General features: G+C 39.0%; 1 protein-coding gene across 1 annotated transcript in view; it reads left to right on the forward strand.

The window, feature by feature from the left end:
* ZDHHC17 (zinc finger DHHC-type palmitoyltransferase 17) overlaps positions 1-11,034 on the forward strand; it is a 145,434-nt gene extending 134,400 nt beyond the window's left edge. Inside the window, exons 14-17 of the mRNA XM_014595854.3 lie at positions 2,918-3,001; positions 3,392-3,549; positions 7,271-7,365; positions 7,826-11,034. Of these exons, the coding sequence (XP_014451340.1) occupies positions 2,918-3,001; positions 3,392-3,549; positions 7,271-7,365; positions 7,826-7,964 (476 nt within the window). The 3' untranslated portion in view covers positions 7,965-11,034. The remainder of the gene's footprint in view (positions 1-2,917; positions 3,002-3,391; positions 3,550-7,270; positions 7,366-7,825) is intronic.
* The last annotated feature ends 3,041 nt before the right edge of the window (positions 11,035-14,075 follow it).

The raw sequence follows: 14,075 nt of genomic DNA on the forward strand, positions 1-14,075 counted from the left end.
CATATGAATTTTTTTAACATTTCATTTTTGTAATAATTATAATACCTCATAATTCGTATTTTTGTTAAAAATGAATTCTTATGAAAGAATTTGTATTTCAGTTGCATTTCCAGTGAGTTATCATAATTGCAGCCTTTAAATTTCCTTCAAAAAGGAAGAGTGCATATACTAACAACAATGCTGACTAGATCTTCCATTTTATGAAGTTTTGAAATAAGTACTAGAAAATTCAAGTGTAGGTAACAAGAGAATTCAGAGCAAAATATGTGAAGGAGCTATGCAGCAGTATTCAGTTAATTCTTTGCTATTGCTAAGTATAGTAAAATCTCCGCTATCCGACATTTAACTAACTGGAAATTCCAGTAACCAGAATTTCTGGCTGGTCGGTTGGATGCAGGTGGGTGGGGGGCCACAGGGGAAAGCTTGCACGCAGCAGCAGCTACCACCACCCACCATCCTGTACTGCTGCCTCTCCGTGGGCAGCCGCCACCACACCCTTCCCATCCCCCACTCCACCGTCCTGCCTGGGGTTTTCAGATAACCGGCAGTCCCCTTACCCCAGGGATGCCAGATAACAGAGATTTTACTGTAGATCAAGATGGTTACCCATCTAGTTAAATTCTCTGTTGGTTTTTTTTATCTGAAATAGTATATTGTAAATATTCAGTGCTCAGGTGCTTAATAGGGAGAGGTGTTAGAAATGCTATCACACCGCTGTCTGACTTGGTGACAAATTCGTTAGACCAGCAGTGTGGTAGACGTTGAGAAGTAGAATATGGTAACTCCAGGATGTGAACCGTTTAGGGATGAGTGAGCAGGGCACCACCCCTAAGTGCCAGTTTTAGAGGCACACATTTTTAGAATCCTTTTTAAGATGGCATATCTCTGCCAGTATCAGGTGATTCTCTAGGCTATTCTTCCATGCTTTGGCCAGTCTAGTTTGTGACAGAAGGAATGAGGTTTTCACCACTTCTCTTGTATAGTCCCCTTGTAACCATGAACGGGCTATAATTTTGCTTTCATTTGCAATTTATTAATCTCTGTCTGTCATTGACGTTGCATATATTTGAACACCGAGAATAAATTTGTACATCATAAAGGGCACATTTGGTCTACAGTCACTGGAATCCCCTGGATGTTACTAGGGGAAGAACATCTGCCTTTAGTGCCTGCAGATTGAAGTTGCAACATTTTAAAAACAAAAATAGCACTTGAAGCATAACGCTTGGGGTGCTTTCTACCCTGCTACTCTTACTGGTAAAGAAAAATATTGAAGTGGCTGCAAACAGAAGTTAATTTCTGCTGTTGGAAATTTCTCAGAAATTTCCAGTGGTATAAAACTCTCCAGGAGATGGAGCATCTAGATGTTCATCCTCCGGCTGCTCCTGCTACCCCAGGCAGAACCTCCTTGAGCCTGGGCCCCAGCTCCATTGGCTTCCAGCTGGGTGATGGTGGCAGCAATTTAAAACCAGTGCTGTCCCCGAGACTGGCTTTTAAATCGCTGCCACTATCTCCCTAGTGGGCAAGGGGAAACTGGTGGGACTGGTAAGGCTCCCCACCTCTTTCTGCACCGAGGGACTGCAGGGAGCAATGGCTGCTGCTTCCATTGCCATGGACCTTTCAGAGAAGGTAGGGGAGCATATTGGAAAAGCCTCCAATCTATTTCTCACTTTGGGAACAGTGGTGTGAGAAGTAGGCAGCATTGCTGTCTCTGGTTCCCACTAGGGCAGGGCAGTGTAGAACGTCTCATGCTGGAGAACTTCTGCTCACTTCTCATGCTGGAGTTTCTGGATTGTGAGAAACTGGTGGGGAGCAACTGGTGGCTGGTTTTCCCACCATGTCTTCTTCAGACCTGGGTGACCAGTGGTCCCCAGGAAGAATCATGCTGGGAAAGAGTTGTACAAACATTCATTCTTCCAGGAATTATTTTCCTGGAACCAACTTCTCCTTGGTTGCAGTTAGCTTTTTTTTTTGGTTACTGCATCTTTATTTTCAGTCCAGGAGAGAAAGCATGAATATTTGTAAACTTTTGGTTTATACTGGGGAAAATGGCAGTTCTCCTGATAGAAACTGAATGTATGTGGCCACTGTATGTTACATCTGAAGGAAATGTTTGGTTTTTTTTTTTGGTTTTTTTTTTCCAAGCAGGGAGGCATCTCTTGTGCTTAGTCTATCTTGAATTGTGTAGTTGAGTTTTCTGCTTCTGTCCTATTTGTTTATTCATGGTGGTACTTGGAACTTTTTTTGCAACTAGGAGAGAGGCTCTTGCTTAATAGAGAAAATATTTGACAAATGACCAACTAAATACCCAGCTGATTGAATTCTAACACCAATATCTTTTGTAGCAGATGATCATATCTGTGTCTGCTTGTTGAATGTACAGTGTAAGGACGTTAGATGTTGTGCTGATCAGCTATTGTTATACATTTGACAGTCACCTTTAAGTTTTAGTAATCGCAGCTTTTCTCAATCTCATTAATCAGTTTAATCAGCTGGTTTTGTTGATCAACTCCCTAGCCATCATCTATAGTATTTTATTTTAATAGGTTTCTCAAGCAGCTGAAGGCAAAATTATTTACCTTAAATTGTCAAAAGAAAGCTTGAATTTTGTTTTAGGTTTCACATTTCTGTCCTTCATGTTAAAAACAGAAAAAAACAAAGTGCAATCTGTATCAAAGAATCAAAATCCATAGGAACTATTTTATGCTATTGAGAGAGGGCATAATTTCTGAGATAGAGAGACTCTTTCTCAAGCTTCTTTGAAGCCATGTAACCTTAACAGACTATGGAGAATAATGTTTCTTAAACTTTTCATTAACATTATTTAAGCAATGAATTCTCATGCAAATCAACCTTCTCATATTACTGACTTTTTCTCAAGATAGAGCAAATTGATTACTATTATTTCTGTTTATAGGGGCAGGGAACCATCGCTATTTCATGGGATACCTATTCTTTTTGCTTTTTATGATCTGCTGGATGATCTATGGGTGTATTTCTTGTGAGTAATTTTTAAGTACTACATTTAGCGTCTAGTATGAGATTTTGCACTGTCAGAGGACTTTTTATACATACTGAAACTGAGCTATGTCTAGAACTGCCCAATTTAGATGTAAAATAAGGCATGTTAAGTTCAAAATTCCAGTTATGGTCTCTGACTATTTTGTGACCTTTTACTAACTCGTCATTGTCATAATCATGCCTGTGAACTCTAACTGCAGCTGGATGGGAAGGGGTGGGGACGTATTGTGACATTTTTGCTGTTTTTTTTTTTTCCCCATTTCAGATTTCATCCAAGATTTGGTCAACGTTTTGACCAGCTCTAACCAGGCATGCTGTTGTATAAGTATATGATATGAGCTCTCTTCTTTCCATATTGTTTTTCTTCTAGACTGGGGATTCCATTGTGAGACTAGTTATGCAAAAGATGGATTCTGGACGTACATTACACAAATTGCCACCTGTTCACCTTGGATGTTTTGGATGTTTCTAAACAGTGTTTTTCACTTCATGTGGGTGGCTGTGTTGCTCATGTGTCAGATGTATCAGGTATAAGAGAACTTTTTATTTTAGTTGCTTCTTAAGTCAACTCTGAGTATTGGAAGTATTAATCATTCCTAGTATATCAAATAAATTACCATAAAAAGGATATATGCTTACAAGTGGAATAGAGATCTTGACTGTGTTGTCTCTGTCAGTCCTGGAGGGTACCTTGTTTACCACAGAAAGGAACCCGATGATACTGGGCAAGAGGAGAATAGTGTTACTGAGAGTCAAGACTGTTTAGAGGTGTTAAGGATTGGCAAGGATCATCAGGGTATCAAGGGTATTTTAGGTTCCTTGTAACAGCTATCCAAAGATTAGTTTGAGAAGAGGTAAAAGAACCAAATTTAGCAGAAAGCTTTTTTCAGTTGCTTTTGGTTAATATTACCTTGGCTTATAACCTTAATTAAAAATGTTGTGAAGTATCTACATCCCTTCCCAAAAGTAGTTTAGAAACTTGAGCCTAAGTCCTTAGTAGCTTTGTGGTTAGATTTGAAACGGTATTTAGCTGCTGAGCTCCTTTAAAAATTTGGGGCTTTGGACTCCTTAGTGCCTAAGTCACCATACAAAATAAGACTTGTTGAATCTAAGTCACTTAAACACTTTTGAAAATTGTTCACTTTATTTTGCAATGCATGGGAATACCTGTGGCAAATTCTTGCTGCCTTTTAAGCAACTGAAACAGCTGCATCCTGATAATCTTTCACCAGTCACGTTCACTGCACTTCATCTTTACTGGAACAGTTGTCAGGCACTTGAGACGGCCTACGAATGAAGGCTTTTTGGAAACTGATAGAAGTATGCAACTGGACAATCTAATGATAGTTTAAATTGAGTATAATCAAATACAAAACACCACATATTAGAAAGAATAAATTAAAATTCTTGTACGCACTGAGTCTAACTTCTAGTCGTAAGAGTTTCATGAAGAGCTCTGTGTAATGTGCAGGCTCAGTCAGAAACAAAGTAAAATCTTAAGAGAATACAGCTAATGTGCTATTATGAAGTATAGCCATTATATAAATCAAATCAACTGCAAAATTGGAAATGACATACCACTGATCACTTTGTCTAGAAAAAGGCCTGTCAGAAATGAAAAATCTCTGTGTTGGGAGAATTATTTTTTTTAAAAGGAGAAATTACTTAACAAAAACTAGTAAAAAGAAGAATGATAAAGATGTCTGAAATAATGAATGGAACAGTGATGATGAATAGCTGGGCACTTCTTTATAACCTTTTGTATATGAGAATAGAAAGAATGCCCTAAATAAAAAAAACATTAACAGATTCAAAACTTTTAGAAATATATTTTAATGTAAAACAAACAAAAAGCATAACCCCTCTCTCTCTCCTCCCCCATATTATATCGAGAGAGAGAGAGAGAGAAGAAGACCCTGATTTGTCTAAGATTGATGCAAACATTTCATTATAATCTTGAGGGAATAGAATCTGTATTTCCAGTAGTCTCTTCTCTGCCATTCCAGTGAAGTTAGTATTTGATTGTGGTATCCATGTCATGACCAGTATATGTCCATATAAAAGCCACAGAAAGAAAGCTTACTCAAATATTTGACAGAGTATTCAGCCAGATATTTACAACTGGTAGCAGATATAGGTTTAAATAAATATATTACTGAAGCCTGTGGAAGAATGCTTTGTAGATGTAACAAAACAATGAACTACATTATAATAACATCTTAAAAGTAGGCTATCTTTTCTTTCCCAAACCTAAAGAAAAAAAACCCATCAAAAGTCTCCTCACAGCCTTCATTACTTTGTAAGGACTATAAAACTTCGATAATAAGATTCATGCTCCAACTTTTTGGTAAAATACTTAAGGAACTCAGTCTATTCCTTTCTTGTTCTGTAGCTGTGATTTAGAGAAACCACCAGTTTAGCTTCCTAGTTTATGCTTGTGAACTAGTGCCACAAAGCATCCAACAGGATTTCCTGCCCAAGACAAATGAGTCAGGGTAACCACTTCTACTCAGTGCGGTTGCCGAGCCAGTGTAAACCACCAGACTGTTACAGCAGTATAAATATTTATTTTTCTAATGTATTCTCCAGCCCCAATCTTGCTGAGGAGAGCTGAGAAATGATGTATCCCTAAATGTGATGAATACATAATAATCATCACTGAACACTGTTTACAAGGTAGAGGATAATACAACATGGGGAACTAGAAAAATCAAATCACAACTACATTATTAAACCTGTCTGAGACAAATTATAGTAATTTATGTAGAAAGGTAAAAGCCTTTAAAGAACCCCTGTGCAGTTATTCTCAGAGATGCTAACTTGGTCTCTATTTGAGGAGCTCCCTGATGTGTTGGAAGTGGTATGAGTGAGTAAGCTCAGTGACAGACACTTGGGGTATGTCTGTGCCATGGCAACAGTGTACCTTGATCCCTGAGCATACCCTGCCCACCTACCCTTGCCCACAGGCACGAAACTCACTTAGCTGTATTCCCTAGCAGCCACTCTTAAGCACATTGGAGACCAAGGTTTTGACAGCAAGCTTGATGGTGGGGGGCAGGTGGTTACACAACTGGATTGGTTTTTTCAGAACATCTCCAGTTTTGGACTGAAGGTGAGAACAAGAGGACAGGATGTGCTTGGGGACATCCTGGCTGAGATGTTTTAACTGAGGTGTCGCCTCCATGTCTCTGGTCTTGCCACAAATGCCCCAAATTTGTGGCCATGACATTGGTGGTATCAATTTGTGCTGCTTTATTGCAGCAAATATTTGTGAGGTTTAAGGTAGGAAAGCATGGGTAGCTTGGAGCTGCCCATGCTCTCCAGCTGTCCTGGGCACACATCCCTGAGTCTGCAGACTCCCAATCTTGGGTGGCCCAGGAATTCCCATTCCCAGGGCACACAGGATTGGGCTCCTGAAGCTCCAGGAGTGCCTACCTGGGTTCTCCAGGAGCCCATTGAATCCCCGGTGTACTTACAGGGCTGGGATTGACAGTCAGGTGATTCATGGTCCCAGCCCTGAGTCCGCACTAGAGTATTGAATTCATTCTGGTGCCATCTCTGGGGTGAGTCTCTGTAAGCAGGGAAAGCCAATGAGAGAGACATCCTGGATAGTCTTGGGATCTTGTGGGACAGTAGGTGATGTGTTCCCTACTCTCAGAGAGGCATCTCAGAGATTCTGGGGTTGCATCTTTGTAAGTGGGGAATATGTTGCCTTGTCCTGCAGGACACTGAACTTGCAGGACAACAGGCAGTGTGCATTTTGCCCAGTGAAGCAGTTCAACCATGCCAGGACACATCCCAGCGCAGCTGACCTGCTTCACTTGGCAATGTCTGTGAGTAACTTGACTTCCCTAGGTAGCCCTTTTGTGGGTCCAAGCAGTTGGGGAGCTTTATTAAAAATCTCTTTGCAGTACTTAAGTGAAATGGGTTTTGTAAAAAATCTCAGCTGAGAAAATTTGTATTTTGAAGAACAGAAAATTCTTGTGATTTAGACAATTATATGAAGAAATGTCTTCTCAGGGTCAAAAAAAACTATAACCTGGTTTGGTTCAGCTGTGCTCTCAGTCCAAATAACATGAGTGGTTCAGATGTTTAGGTTTAGTACATAGCCTTTCACAGTCACTTAATTTGTCTGGCAAAATTAAGGCAATAAAGCAGCAAATCTAATATATTTCATGCCCTTCTCTTGTGATCTGTGAGAATAAATTTTAGATATACTAAGTGTTTTACTCTTTTCCCATATTTCTAGATATCTTGTTTAGGTATCACGACAAATGAAAGGATGAATGCCAGACGATACAAGCACTTTAAAGTTACAACAACTTCTATTGAAAGTCCATTCAAGTGAGTTTGTATGACTGTATAAACATATATTTCTCATGCACTTAATTATCCACACAAAGCGGACTTTACAGTTGACTGAATCAACATAGCAAAACACTGCCTATTGTTTTCGAGATGCTGATTATATCTCAGAATTTCAGTTCCTAAATCCTAAATTTGATTTCTGTTTTCATCATAAAGCGGTGTATCTGCTTTGGGGTCCAGTAGTTACTGTAAATATTTAAAGTGAATCTAGTCATCAGTGCTTTTACATAGAAGTATACTATGACCAAAATGGGGGTCTAATCTTTTGCAGAGGTGCTTGGTAAAGAAAAGAGAAAAATCATTATTTTAGGAATATGCTGCTACTTCACTAAGCTGGTGAGAAGATGAGTTAAAGTTGGAAGCAGACAAAACAGCGTTGTGTGATGCTTGCTGAATTGTGATGCCACTAACTTGTCTTTGTTTGTTTATTTTTTAGCCATGGATGTATAAGAAATATTATAGACTTCTTTGAATTCAGATGTTGTGGTCTTTTTCGTCCTGTAATTGTGGACTGGACAAGGCAGTATACAATAGAATATGACCAGACTTCAGGAACGGGCTACCAGCTAGTGTAGCACCACCTTGACCCTGTGAGCATATCATATATGAGTGGTGCCTGAAAATTTCTCTCTCTCGAATCCACATCCCTTGAACAGTAGCATGCTATATGTAGGGCTAATGATGAATCTTATGGTACCTTCTCTTCATCAGAATTTTATTAACAAACATAAAAATGGACAGAAAAAACTGCCAATCCTGAAAAGGAAGAGGAGGAAGATCAAAAAGGGATTTTAACAGTTCTTAACATGAGAATTATTTGCAACCACATATTCATGGTATTTGTTGTTTTTTTTATTTAACACATTTCACAATGAAGCATGAGGTTATTAAAGTATTGTCATACTTAGTTATGTTGTGCAGGATAGACGTTTTCATTTCATTGTCTGATACTTCCACTGGAATGGGAATCTAGAGCATAAAGTAAACTTCATGATGCAGTCATACTTCAGTGAGATTGCTGCGTTGTAGTTCCTGTAATGTGATTTTTATATAGATTTTCTATAGTATTATGTACATTGAAAAATGTGCATTTCAATACTGTGATTAAAATTATGTGGTTTTATTGGGGATCCACTGTAATGTGTTAAGTTGCTGAGGTGGGGCACATGAAGATAATATTAACAAAAACGTTTCCTACAGTGTGTGGCTTTTGGCTGTTAGGGCCATTTGTTTCTGGTACCGTGAAATATTTGTAATTAACCTTGTTTTGAGGTGGTATAGTCTGAAAATAAACAGCTGCACAAGCAAGTACAGGTCTTTTGTTGAAGTTAAAGCCCTGCTTTGTGCATGATATACTCTTAAAATATAGGCCACGATAGAGACCACAATATATACTAGAGTATAAGATATTCAGTTAAAAAATAAAGAGGAAATGAATTTGATATCTCTGGAGTAGTAATATAAACAATTAATTAAATGGCTATGTTTAAATATTACGAGCAATCCAATGTAATATATGGTATAATGACTGGAAAGGTAGTATACTTGAAGAGAAGTTGCCAAGGGGGAACCAAAGATATGAATGCAAATTCCCTTTAATAAAAGAAATGTTCTAATTGTTTTAAATTCCAGATTGCAAAAGTAGTAATAGTGAATGAACTAAATGAAACGCTTTTTTTTTTTTTTTTTTTTTTTTGCACATTAAAACCAAGCCTAAGCACAGCATGATCCCTGTTAATAGCCCATATGAATAGAAAATCTAATACAACTTTCTAAAGAAGATTTGTCATCAAGTAGAAACTTTCTGTTAAGTTTTTCTGCTACAAGCTTGTTCAAAAGGTAAGGAATGATCTGAAACCACATTCCAAAGGGGTTTTGTTGTTGAATATGATGCACTGATTTTGTTATAGCATTTTCATATATTCATGGTGAATTATTCACTGCTTCCTTAACTATTGTTTACAGAGAGAATGAGACTCTGATCAGTTCTCTTTAAGTGCTGTAGCAACATAGTGGTTCGAGAAACCTGTGAGGGGAGTTTGGGAAGGGGACTTGAAAGCAGATGATAGACCAGTGTAAAGAATGTGTATCTATATATAAATAATTTATCAAATAGTTTTCTCTTTGTGAGTGTGTGTTAGTATATTTAAAGCTGCTCATTTCATTTTATCCAACCAAAAAGTGTAGAAGATATCTAATGAGCTTTTAGTGATGTTCAATATTGCTGTTTATAGGCATTATACCCTGCAAATTCACTGCATGTTTGATGCTTGGAAAAATTAGCGTTCCCTGTAATATGCAGATTACAGGCATTAAAGCAATCTAGTGGTTTTCCCGCCCCTTGCCTTAGTAAGAGGAGCAGCAAAACTGTAAATAGTTGATGTTCAGTATTTGCAAGTAGACATTTTTTATCTAGCTGTTTCTTTGACCGCAAGACATGCATAGTTTGTAAGTACCAGATATCAAGATTTACAGAAATGCAACATTCATGTTCTTGAATGTTTAACACTGGAAAAAAATCAACGTTATCTTTGACACTATTTTTGAGGGGACAAGGGTCAGGTACAAGGGTGGCAAGAGGCGAAGGCCAACTTGTCAGACAGAACTTAGAACTACAATGATGACACTGTTAACAATAACAAAATTTAGACCAATTATTAATTATTTTAATTTCATGAAAAAGCGTGCCCAGGACTTTAATATTTTGTTACTTATTTTTTAAATGAAATGTTCTGCACTTTTGTTTAAACCTCTTTTCCCACTTGTGTTTGGAGTCAGTTCATGTAACTGAAATACTAAAATGTTTTATTAACTGCATTTCCACCAGTAGAAGACTCCAGCGTGTAACATACATTCATTTGAGTTGCCCTGCTCCATTAATTATCATTAAGTGTGTGTACCGTGTGCATTTAATGTAAAAATATTTGTTAAGGAAGGAATAGTATCTGGTAATAATATGGAGCGACTTCTGCAGGCCATAACTGAGCATAACTCCCCAGTGAGAGTTTTGCTTAATTAAGGTCTGAGAATAAGGCCAATAGAAAATACACTTACTGCTTCAGAATTAACTTACAAATATTGTGGATTTGGGGCACACCAGAAATTCCAATGCAAAGAGTTAGTTAATTGTTTTGAGGAATAGTTAAAACTAGGATCTGGAACCATCAGAATAGGAAAAGTCTTCTATGCAGCATTTGCCTCCCAAGTAACCTATTAAGCTTTACAGTTTGCATATTGCAGCAAAACTACATCACTTCCAAAACTGACTGAAGCTGATCTGGGCCAAGAACAGATCTGAGTCATGTAATCTGATTATAGGTTGAGTAAATGGCAATTTTTGTCTTGGCCCTAAACATGTGCTGCTGCTTTGCAGGTTTCTGTGTCCTTCGGTGTCCACCAGATTTTGTTTTTGAGAATTCATATGCATAAAACAGCATCACTGCATCTTAAGCTATGGATATTTTGGTTTTGTGTTCTCTTTATTTATAACTGTGCCAAGTATTATTTTACTACTGTCAGGATCTTGATGTATTACATTGTGAACAAAAACCTGTAAATGTTTAATAAATTAGCTCTCCTTACATAAATTAAATCTGTCAAATTTTTGTAAGTTATTAATCAAATAAATATTGACTCTTAGATGCACTGTTTGTCTTAGTGTGAAATTACAACCCAAGTTGAGTTGCTTACTCGGCAATCTGTCTAGCTCCTACTACTTCAAGAGAATTGTTCTTGTGATGAGATTCAACAGGAGTTGCATGTACTGGGCAGCATAACACCACATGTCTGATATAATTTTGAACAAACTAGAATATAATTGCTTCATGCCATGTTTTGAAGAAAATAATGATGTAGCATAATGTTTTATATTTACCTTATTATAGCACTTTTCCTGAGTCATTTCTCAGGTGGTTTACAGGTGGCATAAGATTCCATGCTGAAGTAGAGATCCATAAGCCTCCGATTTCTTCAGTAGGGTCATGAGAATTGTAAATCTGGAAGTATACTATAATTATCACTCTCCACTAATTAATTGTACGTTTCTCTGCAGTAGAATGTGCTGGTAACCCAATTTTTTTTTAAAGGAAGGGCAAACTTCAAAGTCTAAACCAAAAGTATAACTTTAGCATGGAGAAAGTGATTGCCTGAATTAGAATTTAACCAGGGCATTTGTAAAAAGTTGCAACATCTTTTATAAGATAAGGCCTTTGTTTTTACATCTCACTCAAATTAAAATTAATTTAATTAAAACCAAAATTAAAAATAATACTTCTCCCAGCACAGTTTTCCTGCTGTTCTGTTGGGGCTTTGGAGCATTGTTGTCAGAAAGAGGCGCGTCACTTCCAGATCTGTCACCGCTGTTCCATGGGATTCCAATGGCTTTTGAGAGTTCATATATATTCAAACACTGGCCAGATACACAAGTGTATAGTTACTCAGATTATAACATAATGTTATACCAGAGTCAAATCCCTGCTATAGGAAATGGGCAAAAAAGCCCAGAAAGCCAGCATGGCCCGCTTAAGACTTGAACCTTTGGGGCCAGTAGGAGCCAGAAGCCTGAAGGGGAGCTTAAGGAGAGGCAGAGGGAGCCAAATAGTAATCATTGGCATATAGAGACTGCTGAGGCAGAGGAGATCATGTGACTGGAAAAGGGGAAGGGCTAGTGAATATAAAAGCTACCCCAGGAGAGAAGGGGTCAGTTGAGCCCAGACCGTGGAAGAGGACAGATTGTCCTTGCCAGATTGAAGGAAGGCTGATGTAGATTAAGTAAGTAGACTGGTGGCTAGGAATAAGCCTCAGTTGGTATTTTTTGTCCAAGTAGCAAGCCTGAGGGGCAAAAGCTTTGGTTATTGACTGGGCCCATTTACCCCAAGGTGGAGATGAGCTTAAGTTGGAATTTCAGTTCAACAGACACCTGGTAGACCAGGAGCAGCTAGAAGGGGAGATGAGAAGTGCTGTGAGAGATGCTCGCAACAGGGGAATAAGCCAGAAGGTGCAGACATAAAAGCTGCAAGGCTTGCGCCTGAGCTGGACGTCTGGATCCTAAGGGCCTTCTGCCATTGCCTAGAAGATAGGCTGTGGGTTTGCCAATCCTGGGGCTCTGGGTCCTAGACCCCAGAGGGGCAGAAGCAAGGAAGGACTTTATGGACTGGGAGAAGGGGCTGAAGGTACAAGGACCCCAAGCCCAGTGGGACACAGGGCCCAGGACTCTTGACTTAAACTGCATAAATTACAGGCCCAGGGGGCCAGTGAGCACCAGAAGCCCTGCAAGCCCCATGGGACATGGTCATCATCAGGTTCCTTCTCTGCCTAATGTAGAAGCAAGGCACCTCCATGGCTACTTTTGACAGCAAAGTGAGTTTGGAGGTTTGCGAAGGGACTGTGGGCAATGGGGCCAGCTGTAGCGAGACCCCCTCTGGTAGAGTCATGTCACAGATGTGAAATAAGCTCAGTTTTAGGGTAAACTGTTAAAAAATGCCTAAGAAAAGCAAGTTCCATTGAAGCTGACCTGGGATAGTCTAAGCCAGGAGTTGGCAAAGTATTCTAAGATACTCTAGATCCAGTTCGCGAAGCAGTTTCATCTGGCCTGCACATCTAGAACTTCAGCCCAGGTTGCAAGCACAGCAGCAGTAAGGGAAGTTGTAGTGGTAGTTGGGTTGCAGGTGGCACCCCACCTGGGACCAAGCTGCATTATTGTGGCCCATCACTTGTAAAGGTTGCTGACCCCTAGTCTTAAGCCATTTAAGTTGTCTACATGGCACAATCCTGTTCTCTGTAGATAGCCAAGCTAGCTAAGATGCCAGAATCTTTGTAGTCACATTAGCATAACCTGCCATGCAGGCCAATCAGGGTAAGAAGCAGGCAAGACTAATATGGTGACCCCACTTCTGGCACTCAAGCTAGCTCCTAAACGAGGTCAAAATGAACTCTGCTGTTTCATGCTAGACATACCATTAATCTCTTGTAAAAATCTCACCTTTTGGATAGTGTTTAAATAATTAAAATATAAAGTGGCCTCTTTCTTTCTTTGCTAAAACATCATTTAATACTACAATATTGTCAAAACAACGCGCGTGTGCACACACACATACACCCCCCCCCAGTATTTCGTACTAGGTTAAAATGAAGTTGAAATACTTAAAATTTGTGGGTTGTAGGTGTTCAAGGCCAATCTAACATACTGTAATTTAAACCACATTAGCTGGACAGCCGACGTCCTCTAAACAAAGTGGATTATAGCTACAAACTTGAGTAGTAACTTCCACACTTCTGTGCTCTTACCAAAATACTCAGGAACATGAAGGAAATATGGAGCATTCTGAGGAATCATTAACAACTTGATGATCCTTGGCTGCCCCAGAATGGCCCCATAGGACTCTTGACTTTTGGGTTAAATTTACATATCTAGGTAGTTTTCATTTGTCCCTGGGACGAAGTTGGTGCTAGCTTCACGCTTGATCAGCACCATGGAATGAGAGCGTGTAGCTATTTAACAATCCTGGACTCATCTGTGACACGTTCTTTGACCATAGCCAAGGACCTGTTGAATTGACTAGACTCCTGACTTTGGTGTGACAGAAGAATTTGGGTCTGATGTCAACCAGCCAAGGAAGTGGCATGACAAGGTAAATAAGCATAATTTGAATTGTTTTTTAGCAGCTGGGCAATATAATTGTATTCAC

Source organism: Alligator mississippiensis, chromosome 4 (genome assembly GCF_030867095.1).
Source record: "Alligator mississippiensis isolate rAllMis1 chromosome 4, rAllMis1, whole genome shotgun sequence".
NCBI lineage: Eukaryota > Metazoa > Chordata > Crocodylia > Alligatoridae > Alligator > Alligator mississippiensis.